We start from the raw sequence: 19,582 nt of genomic DNA, 5'->3' as shown, positions 1-19,582 counted from the left end.
GTTACCTGAAGTAGGAGGTGAACAGTCTTGTCCAGCTGTAAGTCACAATTGGATACAGCAGACTTCTAGCAGAGAAGCAAGTGTAGGTTGGCACCAAAAGATAGTAGGAAGAAAAGTGTGTTGCTGTTAGGCAGTAGCCATGGAAGGGGTGAAGGCCAGATGGTACAGAGCAAATAAGGAACAGGGTTCCAGGTCACAAGTATTGTGAAGCCAAGTGATAGCCTTAGCTGGGTGACACAGGACATAGTGGATTTGTTCAAATATTTAGACAAAGAGGATCAGGCCAGTGGAGTGGGGAGCAGCCTGGCTAGGGACAGTAATTTCAGCATTAGGGATGACCTGGATGAAATGGGAGTAGCAACTAAACACACAAATGTGAGTTCTGTGGAGATCGTACAGCACTATGGCCAGCTCTGTATTAATACTGCTGTGAGACATTTGAACACATTGGAGCAGGTTGCTGCTGACTGAAATGAAATCTCATAAGAGTACAATGCCTGTTGATACAGTTGGAAGATGGGTATATAAAAGACACAGCCTACACCTAAATAGGAGAGGAAAAGACAGAGTGGCTCAGCTTCATGCAGAAAATGTACAGGATGGGGTGTTGGATTTCACTCACCAAATGTTACGTATATTGAATAACAAAATAGCACTGGTTTTTGGTATTTTCTGCAACTTACCTAACACACTTGACTGTGTAAATCTCAGTATTCTCCTAGATAAAGTGAAGTTTAATGGGATTGACTGTGTAGCCAACCATTGCGTAATGTCATGTCTAACCAAAAAAAATGCAGAAGGTTGTATTTAGTAATTCAGTCAATGTAGTATGGAGACATTATTCTGATTGGGGAGAAATTACGTATGATATTCCCCAAGGCTCAGTCTTAGGTTGCTATTGTTCCTTATATATGTAAACGATTTTCTGTCTAATATAGAACAAGCAGAATTAGTTCTTTTTGCAGATGACGCTAGTATTGAAACTAAACAAAGCCATACATACACCAACAGAAGAAATGGTGAACACATTTCTTAAAGTATCATTGACCGGTTTACTGCGAATGGTCGCACCCTTGATTTTAAAAAGACACGACACATTTAGTTCCGCACATATAGAGGTATTACACCAATGGTAAGTGTAAAATATGGTGAGGAAATGATAAATAAGGTGGAAACTTCAAAATTCTTAGCTGTCACATTGATGAGAGAGAATTAAAAAAAAAAAAAAAAAAACCACTGAAACAACTAACCTCAGCCACGTTTGCACTTTTAGAATCATTGAAAATCTTGAGGAGGGAGAAATCTGTAAATTTACATATTCTGAACATTTTCATTCAATAATGTCATATGGAATAATGTTCTAAGGGTGACAGTTCTTCTGGGAAACCTGGAATGCTCAGGAAATTACATTTTGCCTGGAAAAAATAAGGGAAATCTCAGAGCATTTCAGGAGTTTCCTCTAAAATCTCAGGGAATTCTGTGTTTTTAATGTAGCATTGAAATTGAATTTTATTGAATTTCACAAATCATAAATTTTAAAATATTTCAAAGTGTGTAAATTATATGAAAATTATTCCATGATGTTTAATAACTGTGGTTAAACTATGGCATATATCTGGTATATAGCTTGGCTGAGAAGAAAGAATTGTTGTGGTATACTGCCTGCCCTCCTCCCCCACTCAGCATTAATTTATCAGGAGCTTCTTGACACCACCTTCCTCCTCATATCTGGAATTCTCAGGGAATTTTTTTTTTCGAAGTTTGAGTGGCACTCCTGCTTCTGGAGTGATTCATTTTCAATAAAGAAAGTCTTCATTGCTCAAATATATGCTGTCTTCACAGTATATTAATTCCTTCATTAAATTTGTTGTAAGTAATCCACTCCAATTCAGAAATAACAGTGATGTAAGCTTTGTAATTACAATACCAGAAGAAAAAAAAGTCACATTCATGACTCCACATTAAGGCTGTTTTTAGGACAAAAAGCTTGCACAATGCTACAACAAAACTTCTTGACCATTCATCTAGTGATAAAAAATGTCTGACAAAGAGCAAAATAAAATTAGTAAACAAAAACAAAATAAGTTTCTCATTGACAACTCTCATCACGGAGAAGAATTTCAATTATTGTTATGTGTAAAAGGTGATGGGTAATAACTCAAATCTGTATATTTAATAATAATAATAATAATAATAATAATAATAATGGAAAAGAATCAAAAAAATCCAAAAAACTTAAAAATGTTCTGCATGTAGCCACATTTACAAATTAATTTGCGATATGAATGTAAAGTGGCTTGTTCCACACCATTATGATTTATCATACAAATTATCCATGGAATCTGAAATTTATGAAATAACTGATGCACTCTTTTAAGTTAAGTTGTAGGGCTAGTATGGTCTCACATGTTCTTAAATTTTCATGGAACTGAAACTATTCCTTCTTGAGGTCACTTCCGCCAGTTTTTCCATTCTTTCGTAAATAATTTCTCAATAGTTGCAACCATGAGTTACTAAATTAGAAGTATGGTTAAGTAAACACGTCAGCATCTACTTTTTATGGAATGGAATTATTACACTCTTCTTGAAGCCTGAGAGTAATTCACCTGTCTCAGATATCTTGCATGCCTGGTGGAGTAGTGTTCTCATGGCTGATCATCCCCAGGACCTCAGTAATTGCGAGGAAGTGCTACCTACTCTAGGTGCCTTGTTTTAACTTAGCTCTTTCAATGTTCTGTCAATTCCAACGACTCTAGAGAAAAGCATTTAAATGGTTTTATTGATTTTACAAAAGTGAACATTTTGTGTCAGCTAGAGAGTGCTTATTGCCTTAATATAAAGACATAGAATGAAAAAGTGTCAAAAAGACCCTTATATACTAGGTAAACTGGTAGATTACATTAAATTTTTTGGCAAATTTGAGCCTTAAGGGGCCGTCATGAAACAGAAAATTCCATGAACCCAGGTGTTTTTTGAGGGCTAGCAGATCTAATGTCAGAACTCGATGACGTCATCTATACATCTACATGGATAATCCGCAAGGCACCATATGGTGCGTGACGAAGGTTGCACTGTACCACTGCTAGTTATTTCCTTTCCTGTTCCACTCGCAAATAGAGTGAGGGAAAAATTACAGTCTATATGCCGCCATATGATTCGTAATTTCTCATATCTTACTTTCATAATCCTTACATGCAATGTATGGTGCTGGCAGTAGAATTGTTTGGCAGTCAGCTTCAGATGCCAGTTCTCTGAATTTTCTCAATAGCATTTCCTTCCAGGGATTCCCATTTTGAGTTCCTGAAGCATCTCCATAATACTTACGTGTTGTTCGAACCTAACCGGTAACAAATCTAGCAGCCCACCTCTGAATTGCTTCGAAGTTGTCCTTAAATCTGACCTGGTATGGATCCCAAACACTCGAGCATTACTCGAGAATAAGTCAACTATTCACCTTCCCAACCACAAGTCTCACATGCTCATTGCATGTCATTTCGTTTTGCAGTGTTATACTGAGATATTTAAACAACTTGACCATGTCAGGCAGGACACATTTAAACATGACAAATCTGGTGTGTTAGCTTGACAGACATGTAAAGTAAAACAGTGGTTGCTTGAGTTTCTCATGTCAGCCAATCACAACACAAGACCCATGACATCGTGAAAACATCACTGTTTCATCATAAGAACTCATAAATGCCACATTGTACTTACAAAACATTGTGTGTCTCAAATTTAGAACCAAAAACCTGAAGCATGCAGAAAAGGTAACATAAACTGTGTTAAAACTCTCTCCAGAATGTGTCTTTTATGTGGTAAAATGTCGGGAAATGTGATGTTGGTGAATAAATATGCTATGTACAGATTTGTTCTTGAAGACATCTTATTATGTTATTTAGTAGTTCATTATGAAACAGAAAGAAGATACAGCATGTAAACTTTGAGCTGGAGTGTGATATTGTGCCCCACCCCTCCAGAATCTTGGTTGTGGTGGTTACTCCTGATCAATAAATACCACTGCCTTTGCCAATCTGGAAACCACAAACCTTGCCTGATTTGGACTTTCCCATTATTTTCAGACAGTGTCTAATTTTAATTGGCATCAAATACTTTTTCATCATTTGTAGACTTGGTAAATCACTTGCTCCAAATATTTCCCCATTTCACTGCTCAGTTCGAACTCTGAATCAACCCAAAGCTCAGAAAATGTACTAAACAGAGATAATTCATGTGTCAGCTAACGCCTACAAAGCAGATGAGTGTAACAAAGGTTTCAACAGTGATAAGTTTGTCCAGTGATGCAGCTATTATCATTTAGTGATTGCAGTAGATACATTCAACACTACAGGAAATCATCATAACTGGCATGAGGTAATATTATGTCGCTGCACATTCCCATTTCACGCAGTTGCCAAAATATTGTGTCAGATGCGTGCTAAGTGTTAGTCACTCTCAAGGTAGTCTCTTATTGTGCTACACATTTAATCCATGAGTTCTTCGTCTACAGGAGAAACACTCCTGCAAGAGGTCATTTGGAGTGGTCTCCAGCTTTGCCATTTCTGCATTATCTCCTGTGTGCACGTAAAGTGGAAATCTCTCAGTGGAATCTTTTGACTTCTGCAAACAAGCAGAAGTAACAAGGGGGTTGCGCCTTTTGAAGGAGTAACTTAACAAACAACTGTGATTCTATTTTTTGCCATGAAAATCTGAATCAGGTGTGATGAATGAACTGGGTCACTGTTGTGATGTGGTTGGCAGCTGTTTATGTTTCCAAAGGTCTGATATTTTACGCCAGACAGCATCATGAAATCAGTGGCAAATTAGTTGATAGTTGACTATACAGGAAAGAACAGCAACTGACTGTAAAATCCGTCATGTTATTACAGCAGATCTAGATGAACGTCATGATTGATTGCTGTACTTTCTTCCATCGTCTGTATTCAACGATTGCTGTACACAAAGAGATCATGTGGATTACAGTCTCTTTAGTTTATAGTTCGTTTCTGTAACTGTCTCCCCAACAGTTGTGTGTTCATGATACATAGTCCTCTGGCAATCAAAGTAGACACTCAGCATAATCTCAGTTCTGTCACAACCGTCACTTTTTTTTGGCTTGGTACAGGAATGTGGGAGGTAGGGGTGACACGTACACAGGCTACACATATGATGCACGGGTGTCAGACCTGGTGGGACTCATTGTACGTTGAAGGTGATATGGAGATATGAATTGGAATGGGTGATGGGACAGAAGAAGGGGAAACTGTTGAATGGAGTGCGTGGGGGCAGTGGATTACTGGAGATTGAGGTCAGGATGAGTACAGGAACAAAGGGCATGTTGCAAGGATAACTCTCATCTGTATAGTTCAAAGAAGCTGGTGGTTGAGGGATAATCCAGATGGCTTGGGTTGTGAAGCAGCCATTGAAATTGAGCATGTCATGCCTAGATGCATGTAGTGCCACCAGGTGGTCAACCCGGTCATCTTAAATTCACTGGTTAAACTATTGCTGCTGAGATGAACATTTTTACATTGTGTAATCAATTGATGTAGGGGTCATCTTACACTTGTGCTTGAAGCTTTGACAGTTGAGGTGACACACAGATTGAATTTTAGATCCAGGCAAACGATACTCGTGTTCGAACATGCTTGAGATTTCCTGATATGCCACAGTGCTTGATGCAGTATTGAGTATTGCCAGAACAACCACGTGACTTTTTAATCGTGTGGTGTTAGTGTAACAGCTATGTGAGAAACTGTGAACTAGCCACAACAAGAGACTGTAACTCTGCTTAAAAAATTGACAGTTTTATGAAACACAGAAGGGAATAGCATTAATTCCAACCATTGTGCGAACTCTTATTGTAATTGAACAAATCAAAGTAATGATTTTCCATAGTACGAAAGTGTGTATATTCCCTGGGATACTGGGAAAAACCCAGGGATATTTTCATCCTGGAGAAAACTGGGAAAAACTTGGGAATTTTTTAGAATTCTGGCAATTTTTCATTGTTTTAGTTTACAGTTAAATTTTTGTAGTTTTGACTGGTAAGAACTGATACTCTAATGAAGAATTTTAGTTCAGCCCACTACTGCAGAATAATACTGCAGCAAAAAAACATAAACGAGGGGGAGAAACCAAATTAAACTTAAGTTGCAAAGGAAATGCAATATTTACAACAGCAAACCACAGTGCACGCACAAGCATCTACCAACAGCAAAATGGGTTAAAGGCTCTAGGACGAAGACTATGCAATACTTCATAACAACAGACTGCTTCCAGAGAACATGACATCACAACAGTTCATGTTAGATTCATTTGAGCAATTGCCAGTGGACTCATGTGCATGCAGAGTTGAGTCACATATGAGCAATACCTTCTCCCCCTTCTGGCTACTTGACGTGCGGCTGTTAGCAATACCAGCAGTAGCAACAAGCTATCAGATTCATGCCTGCGTAGAGCAATCAGAGTTGTAAAGGGGAAAGGGGTAGTCTCCACTTGGCCTGTGTTACGTTTAGTTATTTTGCTGTTTGCTCTTCGTTTACAGCTCTCGTGTCAAATGAAAACAAATGGATTTCTGTGACTGGGAGCTATCAAGTGAATTAAAATACATTCACATAATTCTGGAAGGCTAAAATACATTATTAGTTTCAGTTTTCTGATTTTATTTTATTTCCAGGTTTTTGGCAGCCAGGCATTAATTGCCTAGCAGAACAGTGAAGCTATTTTTGTCAATTTGCTTAAAAAAATTTATCTTTTATTAATATTTTCCACAGAGGCAGTCAGTTTATTTGAAACACTATTGGCTAGTGTCAACTGTTTGCTGAATTTCAAATGTACGTTTTTATCTTCTGGCATGCCGGGCATTATGCCATAATTAAGAACGAAACATGAGATAATTCAATACTCGCTTTCCAAGAAAATTTGCATCCTGAAAACCTCACTGAAAAGCTTAATATCAGGTCGGGGTGTACTTCTTTCATATTCTGGACATATGAATGTGCACTTTAAGCTGAATTATGCATTTTAGTATGGGTTACAAAATTCTGACGCTCTTGGAGTATCCTCTGATGTCCTGTTGCGCTTATGACGTAATGTAAGATCACTTAATGCTGTATAATTACAAACTTACGGGCTTCCTACGTCATCGTAGCTGCACACACACAGTAACTTCTATTTTCTGGTGCTCTCTGACAACTGCTGAAACAATTCTAACAGGTTGCAGGAAGACACTGCAAATGGTGGTTTGAAAAACATTACTTTCAAAGTAAATTTCATTTTACACAAGATGGGCTATGTTAAGTGTGCGAACATGCTTTGAATTTCTTAAATCACAGAGCGTTTGATTCTAATTTAAAGCTTAACACTTTGAGGACCAACCACTTAGAAGAATTTGGAGCCCAGAAGACCAGACATTTATGTGATTATTTAAAATTGTACTGGCACATTTGTCTGATGTATCTCAAAGCAGAACACATACACAAGAAAGACCAATATTACATGTGAAAGCTTAGCTTTTCTTGTAGCTACACTACATATATTAATTTAAACCATTAACTGTTCCTATTTGTGTGTTTGCTCTACTTCACAGTGATGTTGCTATTGGTTGACCAAATCACGTGTCCTATGTTATGAATATCTGCTATCATCGGCTGCCGAGATATGACATGAGCTATGAGTGGAATACAAAACCATATCAGAATTTTGATTTTGATGCTTCCGAAACTAACATGCTGTGTTTGGTGGAACTCAAATATATACTTTTGTAACACGAAAATGTGCAGCATATCACAATACAAAAATATGCAGTGTACATGTTGCTGTACATCAAAAACTTTTCAAAACGTGATCCTCCCCCCTTTTGGTTTGCTTTCTAAAGTGCAGGGAAGTCCTACACGGTGTGTAAAACATTAACCATTCAAAGGATTGATAAGTTTTATGGTTCCAAGGGAAACTATACTGTCACTTAACACAGAAAAAGTGTATTATCACACTGGAAAAAGGTATACTTTTAATCAGGAAATGTGGGGGAAATCTGGGAATTTTTTTTTACTTGTCCATGTGTACACTCTGTACAAGTACTGGCATGTATGGATACATGAACAATTACGCTGACTTTTTTAAGTAAAGCGAACATCTCTATATCACTCAGTGAGCAAAAACTCGAGAAATGGGCTGAATCGTGATTGCAATCTTTTATTTAGCCTAGTTATTACTAGCAGTTGTTACATGCAGCCTGTACCCAACAAGGTATTGCAATCTGTGTTTCAGATTATTTTTATTATTAAAATCCATATTATGTGAAAACACTTAGGCACATTGTGGAGATATTACCAGCAGAAGTTGTCATATCACAGGCTTTGGGAAGATTGAGCAGAACCAGAGATTTCTCAGTCTGTGAAGAAAACTCCTCGAGCAGCTAGTCATCCTCAGACGCAGCACTGTTTATTTTGAAGAACTCTGAGGGTTTGGAAGGATGAACTTGTGACACCAGGCAGGCTGAGAATTAAGACGAATGTGGGGAGGGGTCTGGTGAATGGGCAGCAGATTTCATAATGTCGTTCACCTTGGGAATCTGTACCGTATACCTTGGCATTTTATGAATGTCTAGTAAGTGTAAACTGCAGTTTCATTGTACTGACTTGTAGTAGGGAATGAATTGACTTAAAAATTGGACAAATACTCAACAAAAGCATACATTTTGCAGGAAATGGTAGAAAGGCTAGGCAGGGACCAGGGGAATACTTACACATTTCATGCAGCAATGTTGTCAACACTTGCTCGAAGGTATGAACGGAACAAAATGGGATGTATCAACTACTGATTCTATGCAGCCAATGACAGAGCAGTTAGCAGACAGCATGTTGGGAAGCGAGAGATTGAGGAATATTTTTACAGTCTCACATCAGTATAAATGTGAAATTAGCTACATATTCAGAAAAAAATGTGTATTTTCTCAGGTCTCTCGGTAACCACAATGTGAAAATATCAGCATATTTGGAAGAAGCAACCAAATATTTACGACAAACAAGATTATAAATTTTATTGCTGCCTGTTTCACTTGCAGCAGTTTGAGCTGTGCTGTTAAGTAGCAACCTAACAACAACACATATTCAGGAAACAAAACACTCAAATTTGTGACGAGTGAAGAAGAGAGATTCATTGCCCTTTTCTCATCTTTCATTGGTTTCATCGGTAAATGATATAAGTTTGGAATAGATGCAATGTTAGCTTTTTAGGCGGGTACTTTATACAACAAAACACATTGTAATTTTGATTAGTCAGAATATATTAAGAATAAAATTTACTCGAGGAACCTGTTGAAAGAAATGGTGGTTCTCGTGTATTTAAGGTTGTATTATTCGTGGGTCAAAACAACTATTCTGTAGTTCTGTTGTTTTCAGATGATGTACATTGCTGATACAGAGAAATAGCCTGGAGGAAAAATGTATTAAAGCATTGTATCTTGTATTTACTCTTGTGGGAAACATTTAAAAGTAACAAAATATGTGGGGGCAGGCATGTGTCAGACATATACTGTAATTATTCGAGGGATTTGTTTGTAGTAAATTGTCTTGTTTCATGCAGTAGCACATATGCCCTGCACAACTACTTTGTACTTTTTGTAGAGGATGTGGATGTATGAAATCTCCAATTCACACAAAAACAAGTGTCACTTGGCAGTCATACCTCTTAAATGTTTTGTGTAATTACAACCGGATCTCATTACTACTGTTTACTTCTATAAATGATACTACAAACAGTACTTTTGCTAATTATAGTGGGACATTCACTGATGCCTGGCGATTCACCTGTTCACAGCAGCCCACATAAGCAGTGGCAAGATTTTGTGTGTGCATAATATTCCACTTTCAACAGCACTTCAGACATTTTGATACGTGTAACTAAAAGAAGGCCACCATGTCCTATAGCTGTAATAACAAGAAAAGGTTGTGCCCTGCTGTAGAGTACTGGGGGATATGGGAACAAGGCAGCCTTAACTGCAGTTAAATAGGCATAAAGGCTAGTGCCCTATACTCCTGCATGCTGTAATAAAATCTTTGAGTAGGTCTGTTATGATCCTAAAGGACTATGAATGAGTGAGTAGATGAAACATAAGACGCTGCCAACATTAAGACACTGACAAAACACCTTTCGGTGCCTCATACCGTACTTAATGAAGTCAGCTTGACATGTCATTGAACAAGACAGAGCCCTATGACCAGATAGCTTCCTTTTTCATGATATTCTTCTGGGTAGTTGAAAACATTACATTGTATTAAGGAAATCAATCATGGTGTTTCATATCAGACTATGATACACCCCAATGGAAGCCACTTGCAGTAGTGGCCAAAGTGTTCATTTCTTTTTAGCATGTTGAATTGAGGGTAATTTTGTGTATGATGGTGGAGAGTGTATGAATGTACAGTCTATGTATTAATGTCTGCTATTTTAAATATACATAAGCCTCATAAATATTAACGAGGGCATTATCACTGCTGTTGAGTGTCATAAACAATCAAGCCAGTTACCCAACCATCCGTTCACTCCCTAGAAAGATTTATTTTGCTGTTGTATGTGTGTCATTGTTGTACGTGATACAGATTGAATTATATTGTCTTTGTGTACAGTTAATGCAGCAACGTTAATTACTTTTGCAGTCAATAACAAATTCAGCAATTCATGTTTGAGAATGACTGTTTGCGGAGCATCTAACTTAATTTCAAGCATTTTTATCCTACATGTTAGATAGGTATCAGTAAACTCCCAATTCTATGAAGAATCTAATCATGTATATGAAACAGCTTCAAACAGCTTCTGTCATCTAATTACAAATGAGTTAATGTTTAAATATTTGACATTAAGCATATAAACGAGAAACAGTTTAGAAAAGGAGTGAAATTACGTTTAAGGTTGTTGCTAAGTGCTCTCATTTTAAAACGTTGGATGTATAAAGTCCAGATATTTGCCCACTATCATTTACACGGCCTCAAGACACTCACCCAGTGTGTTACAGTAATACTTGTCCAGTTATGTTAGGTGTTTAATGTAATATTATATCTCTAGCGAGTAGATTATAACAACATCTTAAATTTTTACATTTGGTCAATAATCATGCGAAATATTGAAAATTAATTTGTTGTTGCCACTGGCAGAAGTAGGCAGGCAAGCTGCAATTAGTATGTGGTTCCGGGATAGTCTCTTAGTAATACAGATATTTAATTCAAATAAATATTCAAAAATAGGATTTTTTGGGAATTGAACCCATGATCTTATGATTACAAGGCTAGAATGCTACATGATTTGATTAGATTGATAGAAATGTTTTGGAATTAATAGCCCGTGGATAACTTTGAAGTTGATTGTTTGGATTGCTTTCGAGAACTTCATTGTACTGTTTTAGGGAATTATGCCCAATAACCTTAGAGCTGTAAAAGTGAAGAAAATCAAACATGGCTAGTTAGTGAGGTTCCTACGATTTCACAGATTCACACAGTTTTAATCTGCCAGGAAGTTTCATTTTAGTGCCCACTCTACTGCAGAGTCAAGATTCATTCTGAAGTTCATTGGATGTCTGCTCAGTTTTAATACCCACCAATTCTTGAGGTGCCAAAGAATAAGGTTTTGATTGTCTTTAACACCACGAAATTCCAAGCAGAATGCAACATAGGCAGTGCGTTTAATACACTAACATAGAAATTTTCTTTTGTTTTGTTTGTGAATAAGTATTTCCATGGAAATCACTTTCAGTAGTGAAATTTCATGTTTTATATAATACCTAAATCATATGACTGTAAAACAATAGTGGCATTTGGAAGCAAAAGTATATTTAGGTTGTCCTAAACGAATATCAATAATAATTGCAACTTTATACTTGTGATGAAAATAACACTTATTCAAATGGCTAATGTAGTTGTTGAATTTAATGGATACCATCTGCACTTTTTTGTTTCCCACACATTCGATTGGCAGTGTTTATTCCTTTTTTCAAAAAACACCATGATTTTAAAACTTTCCCAATTACAAGTAAGTGTAGTTTTTCAGGTCTGCCCACATTATTTATTTATTTGTTTAACCTGATCTGATTAGGGCCATCATGCCCTCTCTTACATTGGACTGAGGTTTCACACATACAGTATTTATTACATTATAGTTCTGTAAGAAATAGCAATGTTAATATGACAATTAGTCTGGATTGGAAGTGTGAGTAAATCATACCATGAAATAACAAAGTTAATACTGACATTACCTGTACCACTGCAGCAGCAGCAGCAGCTGCTGCTGCTGCTACTGTAAAGGAAACAGAAAGGCTTTTGCTTCGATGGGAATGGGGTGCTTTTGGCATGTTGTTCAGACAAGAGCATTAAGATTGAGGAGGGATATGATGGGCAATGTTTATTGATAAGACAGTGAAGAAGACAGAGGACATGGAAGTCTATGCACTTGTCTGCACACACTCAGGACAGCTGTGCATGTGGTAATGCAATGTTCCAGGGGCCGTGGGCTTTCCTGAGAAAGACATTGCTGGATAACATTGCTATAACCAGTAATTGGAAGTATAAATGTTTGTAGAAGTTTCTTTTTCAGGTCTTTGCTGAAGGAGAGAAGTTGATATTTGTCCCATACAGTTAGACTGTAATGTTCCTGATATTTTGGGCTAATGAGCCTAGAATGAGCAACCAATACTGCTTGAGTTTTGGATGGGAGCTTTAACCCTATATCTTGTGCCCATTTTGATAGTGCAGAGAGGTCGGTATTGAGAGTCTCGATAGTTGTGTTCAGGTTTGTTGGTTTTGCACTCAGATACAGGTCATTGGCGTACTTGTGGTATTTGCAGTAGGACAAAAATGAGGACACAGCATTCACATACAATGAAAAGAGTATAGGACCTAGTACCACAGCCTGGGGGATGCCTCATACTACCTGCTTACATTGTGACTTTATGACGCTGTGTGTGATGCATTGCTGGTGAGACATCAGGTATGAGCAAAACCATTGCACTACATTTGGCGAGAAATTTAGGCTGCTGCTTTTGGCAAGTAAAATTTTAAAGTCAGCAGTGTCACTGGCTTTGCTGAAGTTTAAGAAGCACATGATAGTTACCTCTTGTGCATCCATGACAAGCTTCAAGTCATCTGTTACCTTTATTAAGATAGATGTTTATGGAAGCATGATTGGTATTCATCTAGTAGGCAGTTTGTAGTTAGGTAGTTTGTTAGCTGGTCATGGACTGCGTATTCTAAAACCTTGGACGCAGCAGGAAGAATGCAAACAGATTGGTAATCAGAGGGTGCTGTGGCAATGTCCTTTTTAGGTAGTGGCTTAACTAGTCACCGTTTCCAGGTCTCAGGGAAAACACTTGTGGTTAAGGAGTGATTGAAGGTATCTATTATAGTGGGCGGTACTGGCTCAATAATAAGCTTCATCATAGGACTGTGATGCCATTGTGGCCAGTAAATGCTGATCTGATACACATGATGACTTTTTTGACGGTGTTGCAAGCAACATGCTAGATTTTTTTGTGGTTACAGTCATAATCAATGAGTCTCTTTCATTTGTGGCTCAATTGTCATTGTAGGTAATGTGAAGTACCTTCTCAGTTCTTCGGCTGAGACAGTAGGATCAACTGCAACTTCTACTTTGCCTATATGAAGACCACTCAGGCTTTCCCATTAGAAGCTGACGTCGTTTAATGTACGGGTGTGCCTTAGTTTTGAATTTCTCACAGCTAGACTGCCTCTGTTCCACTTTTGCTTGTAAGTAATACTGTAATTCTTCTCTTGGGGGTGATCTCCTCTGAAAATGATTTTCTCTTACCCAGTGAAGTTTTACTCGACAAGGATTGGAAGGAAACAAAAACAAGAAAGTGTAATTGAGATGTAATGACTCTGACAAGATGTTGTCATTCAGGTAGCATTCACAAACATAATGCAATGAACTCTCTGTAACATTGAAATCCGTAGTTCTGAATCTGTGGAAGTTATAAATTGGAACAATTTGCACCACAAGTGCTTTGTCCTGTCAACCTAACAATAATTGTACTGTGTGTATGTTGTTCATAGTTGCATTGTCGAACAAAGTGTTGTTTTGGGCTGAAACATCAGTATCAGTATTAGTGTGAATGGAATAAAAGTTTGCAACAATAAACAAGACCTATGGCAGCACTTCTTCCGTATGATACAAGGATTACTCAGAAAGTAACTTGCATTCCATATAGCACTTTTAATAGTAGAGATAGACGTCTTTTAATCACTTTTGGACAACTTCTGAATTTTTGATGTTGAGATCAAAATGTTTCAGTGTATTTATGAATTAAAAAACAAGCTGTAGAAAAAATTACCAGAAGAAATTAAAAAAAAAAAAATGTAATTCAGGATTTTTTTCACCTAAAAGTATGAACTACTAATGTTTTCCTTAAATATAAAAGTCATATATGTGCGTAATAAGTAATTTCCCACCATTTACATTTTCCATAATTTACATCATTTCTTTAAAGTCCGCTGAAAAGTGTAAAAGAGTGGGTTCACTGTAGTATTTTCTTTCAACCGCAGTGTTATTTCTTGTTAAACACAAAAACATTGCGAATATTAGCAGAAGGTACTCAGTATAAGTAAATCTTATGCTATTAATGGTGGGCTTCCTCGTTTTAAGCACAATGGTGCATTTTATGGAATATCAGTTTGGGCTGTGATAGAAAATCAAAGGCATAGTGGGTATTGGGGGTCAAACTTGCTTATAAATAATGGTGCGAGACCGAGAGTAGTTCACAGTCTGGTTGAAGTCCAGGCAGAGTGTATACGTGGCAGCACAAATCCCTGCACCTAAATATGACGATTGGATTGTTTATTGAAATATGTACAAAAAGACATTTAAGGTGGTGCTGATGCAGAAATCTAGTGACGATTAAACCAAATTTTATGCTAAGATGTGTAGAAAATTTCATTAATCTTTGAAGGCTGTAGCTGCCAAAACTCTAATCCCTCTCATTCTTCAGATTTGATTCCCTGTCTGGGATCCTCACCAAATACAATTAACAGAAGAGGTACAGAAGCTTCGAGGAAGAACTACACGGTTCATTGTGGGCTTGTGTAGTTACAGGTGATGATACCACTGATGTATGGGATAATCCTGCTTTGGAGAAATTGGTTGTAGGTCCCAAAAGGCTTCCTTTTGAATATTTCAAGAATACAGCCCCTTGGAGGAGGAATGCACTATAATAAATCGCACTCATTTATAGTGCATAATGATCACAATGTTTAAATTAGAGGAATCATAAATCTGACAGATGTGTGTAGACATCCCCTTCTTTCCACATACAATCTGTGCTAGGAATAGGAAGGATGATACAGGTGTGTTCTTTGCCACAAAATTTATAGTGGTCTGTGAAGTGCAGCTACATTGTGAAGCCATTTACCTAATTTGGTTTCAATCCTGCCAGAATCATGGGGGTTTCATTACCTTCATTTCAGCTGTGAGTTGATTAATTATTACTCATCCCATGATATGTTACATCACGGGAGACGTTTCCAAACTGTTGGTGCCTCATTATCCTCCAGCTGAGTGTGCATTCTGTTTGTATCTCCACAGAGGCCTGTCAGATCGGGCCCTACAGCTGTCCCGCTTCCCACCAGACCCGGCCCGAGTCCGGCCGAGCAGGTAAGATTGTTCCCGTGTGTGACCTTGAATATCCCAATCTGTTTGTTCGTGGAATGCTTGTTTTGTAAACCTTTCCTGTGCCACCAACATCTTTCTTTCCTTGTGTTCCGCACGTAAATTTCTGAGTTTGCATGGTAGCTTGTGCAGTCTGTTACTGCAATATTATTCTGCCTTTGTTTCCCCTTCCTTGTAAGTGCTTGCCAGACCTTCCCAAAGAAAGGCAATGTGTCATAGTGTTCTTTATTTTGCTTGAAGTGAAATGAAATGTCATTTTCACTCAATTTTTTGTTGCTTCAGTGTGTGTACTGTGAATGATAAAAGTATAGTAAATGCAGTTTGAATTCAGAAGAAGTCAAAAAGAAACATTTTACATAAGTTCATTTGAAGAAGCTACACTTTCCGGAAAGTTTTAATGTTTTGTAGTATAAGATGTGTAGTTAAGGTAGGTGAGGAAGTACTCTCAAACTACTTTGAAAAAAGAAATGTGGATCATCCTAAAATAATTGCACTGCTTTCAGCGTACACTTGTATTATTGTTGGGATTATTCAGTGATAGTTTGATACAGTCCTTCTGTTTTGGTTATGTTTTCACCCACTTGCATTGATCCTAATGTGCAATGTTTTTTGGTGTCACCTGAGAAACTGACAACCAGTAGCTGTTGTCTGAACAGCTACTACTAGAAATCCTTCTTTTCACACTTTAATGTACCTTCTCTGTTTGTGAGCTGACTGTAAGTTATTAGTAGTGGGAACCCAAAAAGCTGTAGTTAGATAATCCACAATCAACATAGATAGTAAGTCACTGTCTCTGGGGCACTGTATGATGCTCCCATTTCCTGAAACACCCTCCCCCTGCCCCCTGTCTCTTCCCCCATACCATCCATCATAAATAACTTTTTCGCGTAGTTGTTGATAGTACTTTAGTGTTGATTAATTGAACTCCATTGTAAAGTTTGTGTTCAGTTTAATAATGCCTCATCATAGGTTTCTGTACCAAATTGGGTGCATGTGTTGTGTGTGGGTATTAAAGACTCGGAATGAATTTACACTCCGCTGCAGAGAGAGAATTCATTCTGGAAACAATTTGAAGGCTGTGGCTAGCTCATGTATTGTTTCTTCTAGGACTGATGGTACCGCAAGTTATATAAGACAAAGTTTGGAAAGTAGGAGATGAGGTACTGCGAAAAGCAAGGCTGTGAAGGTCGGTTATGATACATGCTCTTATAGCTCATCCAGTAGAGCAATTGCCTACATAAGATAGACATCTGTGGTTGGAGTTCTGGTACAGCAGACATTTTTAATATGCCAAGAAATTTCAAATTTGGATAATTTATTGTTGGGTACCATGAAACTGTCCTGTCACACAACATACAGTCAGAAATCCAGAATAACTTGAAGCTCATTATCAGAGTATATCACTACTGTTACAGGAACCCATTTTCTACATTTTTGAGACAAATAAAGAAATCACAGTGTGTATATTGCTGCACATGCTTCTGTATGCAGGTATTGCTTGTGTAAAATAGCAAAGAATTTTGGCTACAACTTACATCGATGTTTTAAGAGTTTTGCAAAGTGCCCAGTTTCAGGATGAGAAATTTATGTAACTGCAATTGTTTTTAGTCACTAGATCTCTTCTGTTTGTCATTTGAAAGTACAAAAATACTCTTACTGCCTTTTAAATGATGTGTTATTGTTTGAAACATAACAAACTGTGTCACTTCCTGTTTCTAAAGTATCTGAGAAATGCTTTGGAATTTGTGACATTTGTTAAAGAACATGGATTAACTTCAGGGGCTCGAGTGTAGAAATGTGTTTTGCTCTTAATCAGTGACGTGGTATGATTAACAACTATTAAAGGTATCGTAATCGACTGCTTGCAACATCAGTTGGATAAAATTGCTCGAATGAATATTTTAGGTTACGAAGCTTGTCATAAAGATTGAGTGAAAATTGGTCCTCTTATGGCAGTTTGTATTGTGGCATGATGCTATGTTGCAAACCATTTTATAGATGATGTTTTAATGTTCCCATATTGTATTCAAACAGTTTAATGGTAGAAGAAGATAATGTACCGAAAGATGCTTTGCACATAAGGGCACCAATGTGTTGTTTCTTCCCCATACCCAAGTTGTACCAACCTTTCATCTTGACCAGCAGTGCGTAAGGTGTAGAAAGTTTCTCCCTGTATTGTCCACAATTTTATTCGCTCCTAAGAGCACATGAAATGCAGAATAGGTTGTTTTGTCCCATTATCACAGACAGGGAATTTTGACAGCATTATATTGATGCACTTATCACTTAGAACACAGTTAATGAGTTATTCCCTATTAATGTGTTACACATTGTAATTTATTGCATACACACTATTTTTATATTTGTAAAGTAGAATATCGAATGTGCTTTCCTGCATGTGGCTCTTGCGTATCCGTAGAGAGTAACTATCGGTAATAAGAATCTGTGTTGCAGCTGTTCCCATTTGCATGCAAAATGTGTTGAATGTTGTACGTTTGTTACAATAATTTATGATGGTATAAGAGGAACATCACATATTTATGTTTTCAGTAACATAAATATTTATTTGTTTATTAAAAATCTAATGATGTACTGTACCATGATTTTGTAGCAAGATGGTTTCATTAAATTTTCTATCAATGTTTGCGTTACATACTACACACATGCGTTCATATTACTACATATGTGTAAAAATGGAAACATGTTATTTTCTTGGTACATTATAGTGTTCAAAATACTGGGTGATTCAAAGTTAATATCAGTGTTTTAAGGCTTTGTACCATTTATTAATCCAAGTTTCAATTGTAAATAATCCATCAAATGAAAGAGCAACACAAAGAAATTTGTTTGTAAACTTGTTACAAGCTTAAAGCCTACAGACTACGGTTTACATGCCAACTTTGCAAACAAAGTATTGCTGCATGACAACGAAGATTTTCTGGATCATGTCCTCGTTATTGATGAATTGACGTTTCACCTAAATGGAGATGTGAACACACATAATGTGCACATCTGGGGTCAGCAAATCCATACAAGATAGTACAGGTGCAACAAGACACCAGGAAAGTCTATGGTTCTTTCTTTCTTTCTTTCTTTCTTTTCCAGTGAACCAACTGTAACTGTTGTTTCTTTTCTTGACACACCGGAACTGTGACTTTTTCCTCAGTTGGAAGAAGCTGATTGACCGAACTTTATTTGGCAGTGAATGGAGAACTGCCTCACTGGCATAACTCAGTATGTAATTGATTAAATGACATTGTACTCAACTACTGGACTGGCATTTCAGGGATCATAAAGGATCATGTGTACGTGCATCCACTACCAGCTGATCTACCCAACTTACGGGAATGGATTGAAGCAGTTGTCTCAACAATTACACGAAACACACTGATTGATGTTTGGGAAAATCTCTCCTATCGACTCGATGTGTGACGTGACAAATAGTGCTCACACTTGTAAGAAAAACTTTGACCTGCTCATTTTATTTGATGTATTATTTATAATTGTAAGTTGAATGCCATAAATGCTACAAAGCCTCGAAACCCTGATATTCATTTTTGAAACACCCGGTATATTCGTTAACAAGGATTACATTTATTTGTTATAGGCACACAGTTTGAAAACTGATAAACTCTATTCCACCATTGGGCTTTCCAATGTGCCCATTTTCGTACATAGGTGGTCGTCATGTGTTTTGTACTGAGCATCTCTAAGATAGTAGAAGTCATACACGGAAGTGAAAAATGCAGAAATGTCTGTAGAAGTGCCTCATTGATGTTTTAATTTTCAGTAATTGTTCCCAAATGTTTTGGGTGGCAGCATTGTTAATTATTCTTCTCAGTTCACTCTTTATTTTAACAAACTTTCTCAATGGAGAGTCGGGTAGCACCCTTGATGTATCTGGAATTATGTC

General features: G+C 37.3%; 1 protein-coding gene across 10 annotated transcripts in view; it reads left to right on the top strand.

The window, feature by feature from the left end:
- The window catches only part of LOC126199221 (AT-rich interactive domain-containing protein 2), a 323,635-nt gene that overhangs the window by 284,986 nt on the left and 19,067 nt on the right, over nt 1-19,582 (top strand). For 8 of the 10 annotated variants that reach the window (XM_049936005.1, XM_049936012.1, XM_049936003.1 and 5 more), the window contains one exon: nt 15,586-15,654. The exons of the other annotated variants lie outside the window; for them this stretch is intronic. In XM_049936005.1, the coding sequence (XP_049791962.1) occupies nt 15,586-15,654 (69 nt within the window). The remainder of the gene's footprint in view (nt 1-15,585; nt 15,655-19,582) is intronic. 10 annotated transcript variants of the gene reach the window in all.

The sequence above is a fragment of the Schistocerca nitens genome, chromosome 8, assembly GCF_023898315.1.
Source record: "Schistocerca nitens isolate TAMUIC-IGC-003100 chromosome 8, iqSchNite1.1, whole genome shotgun sequence".
In the NCBI taxonomy this organism is placed as follows: domain Eukaryota; kingdom Metazoa; phylum Arthropoda; class Insecta; order Orthoptera; family Acrididae; genus Schistocerca; species Schistocerca nitens.
The sequence above is the reverse complement of the archived record's forward strand: the minus strand, read 5'-3'. Positions and strand labels throughout refer to the sequence as shown.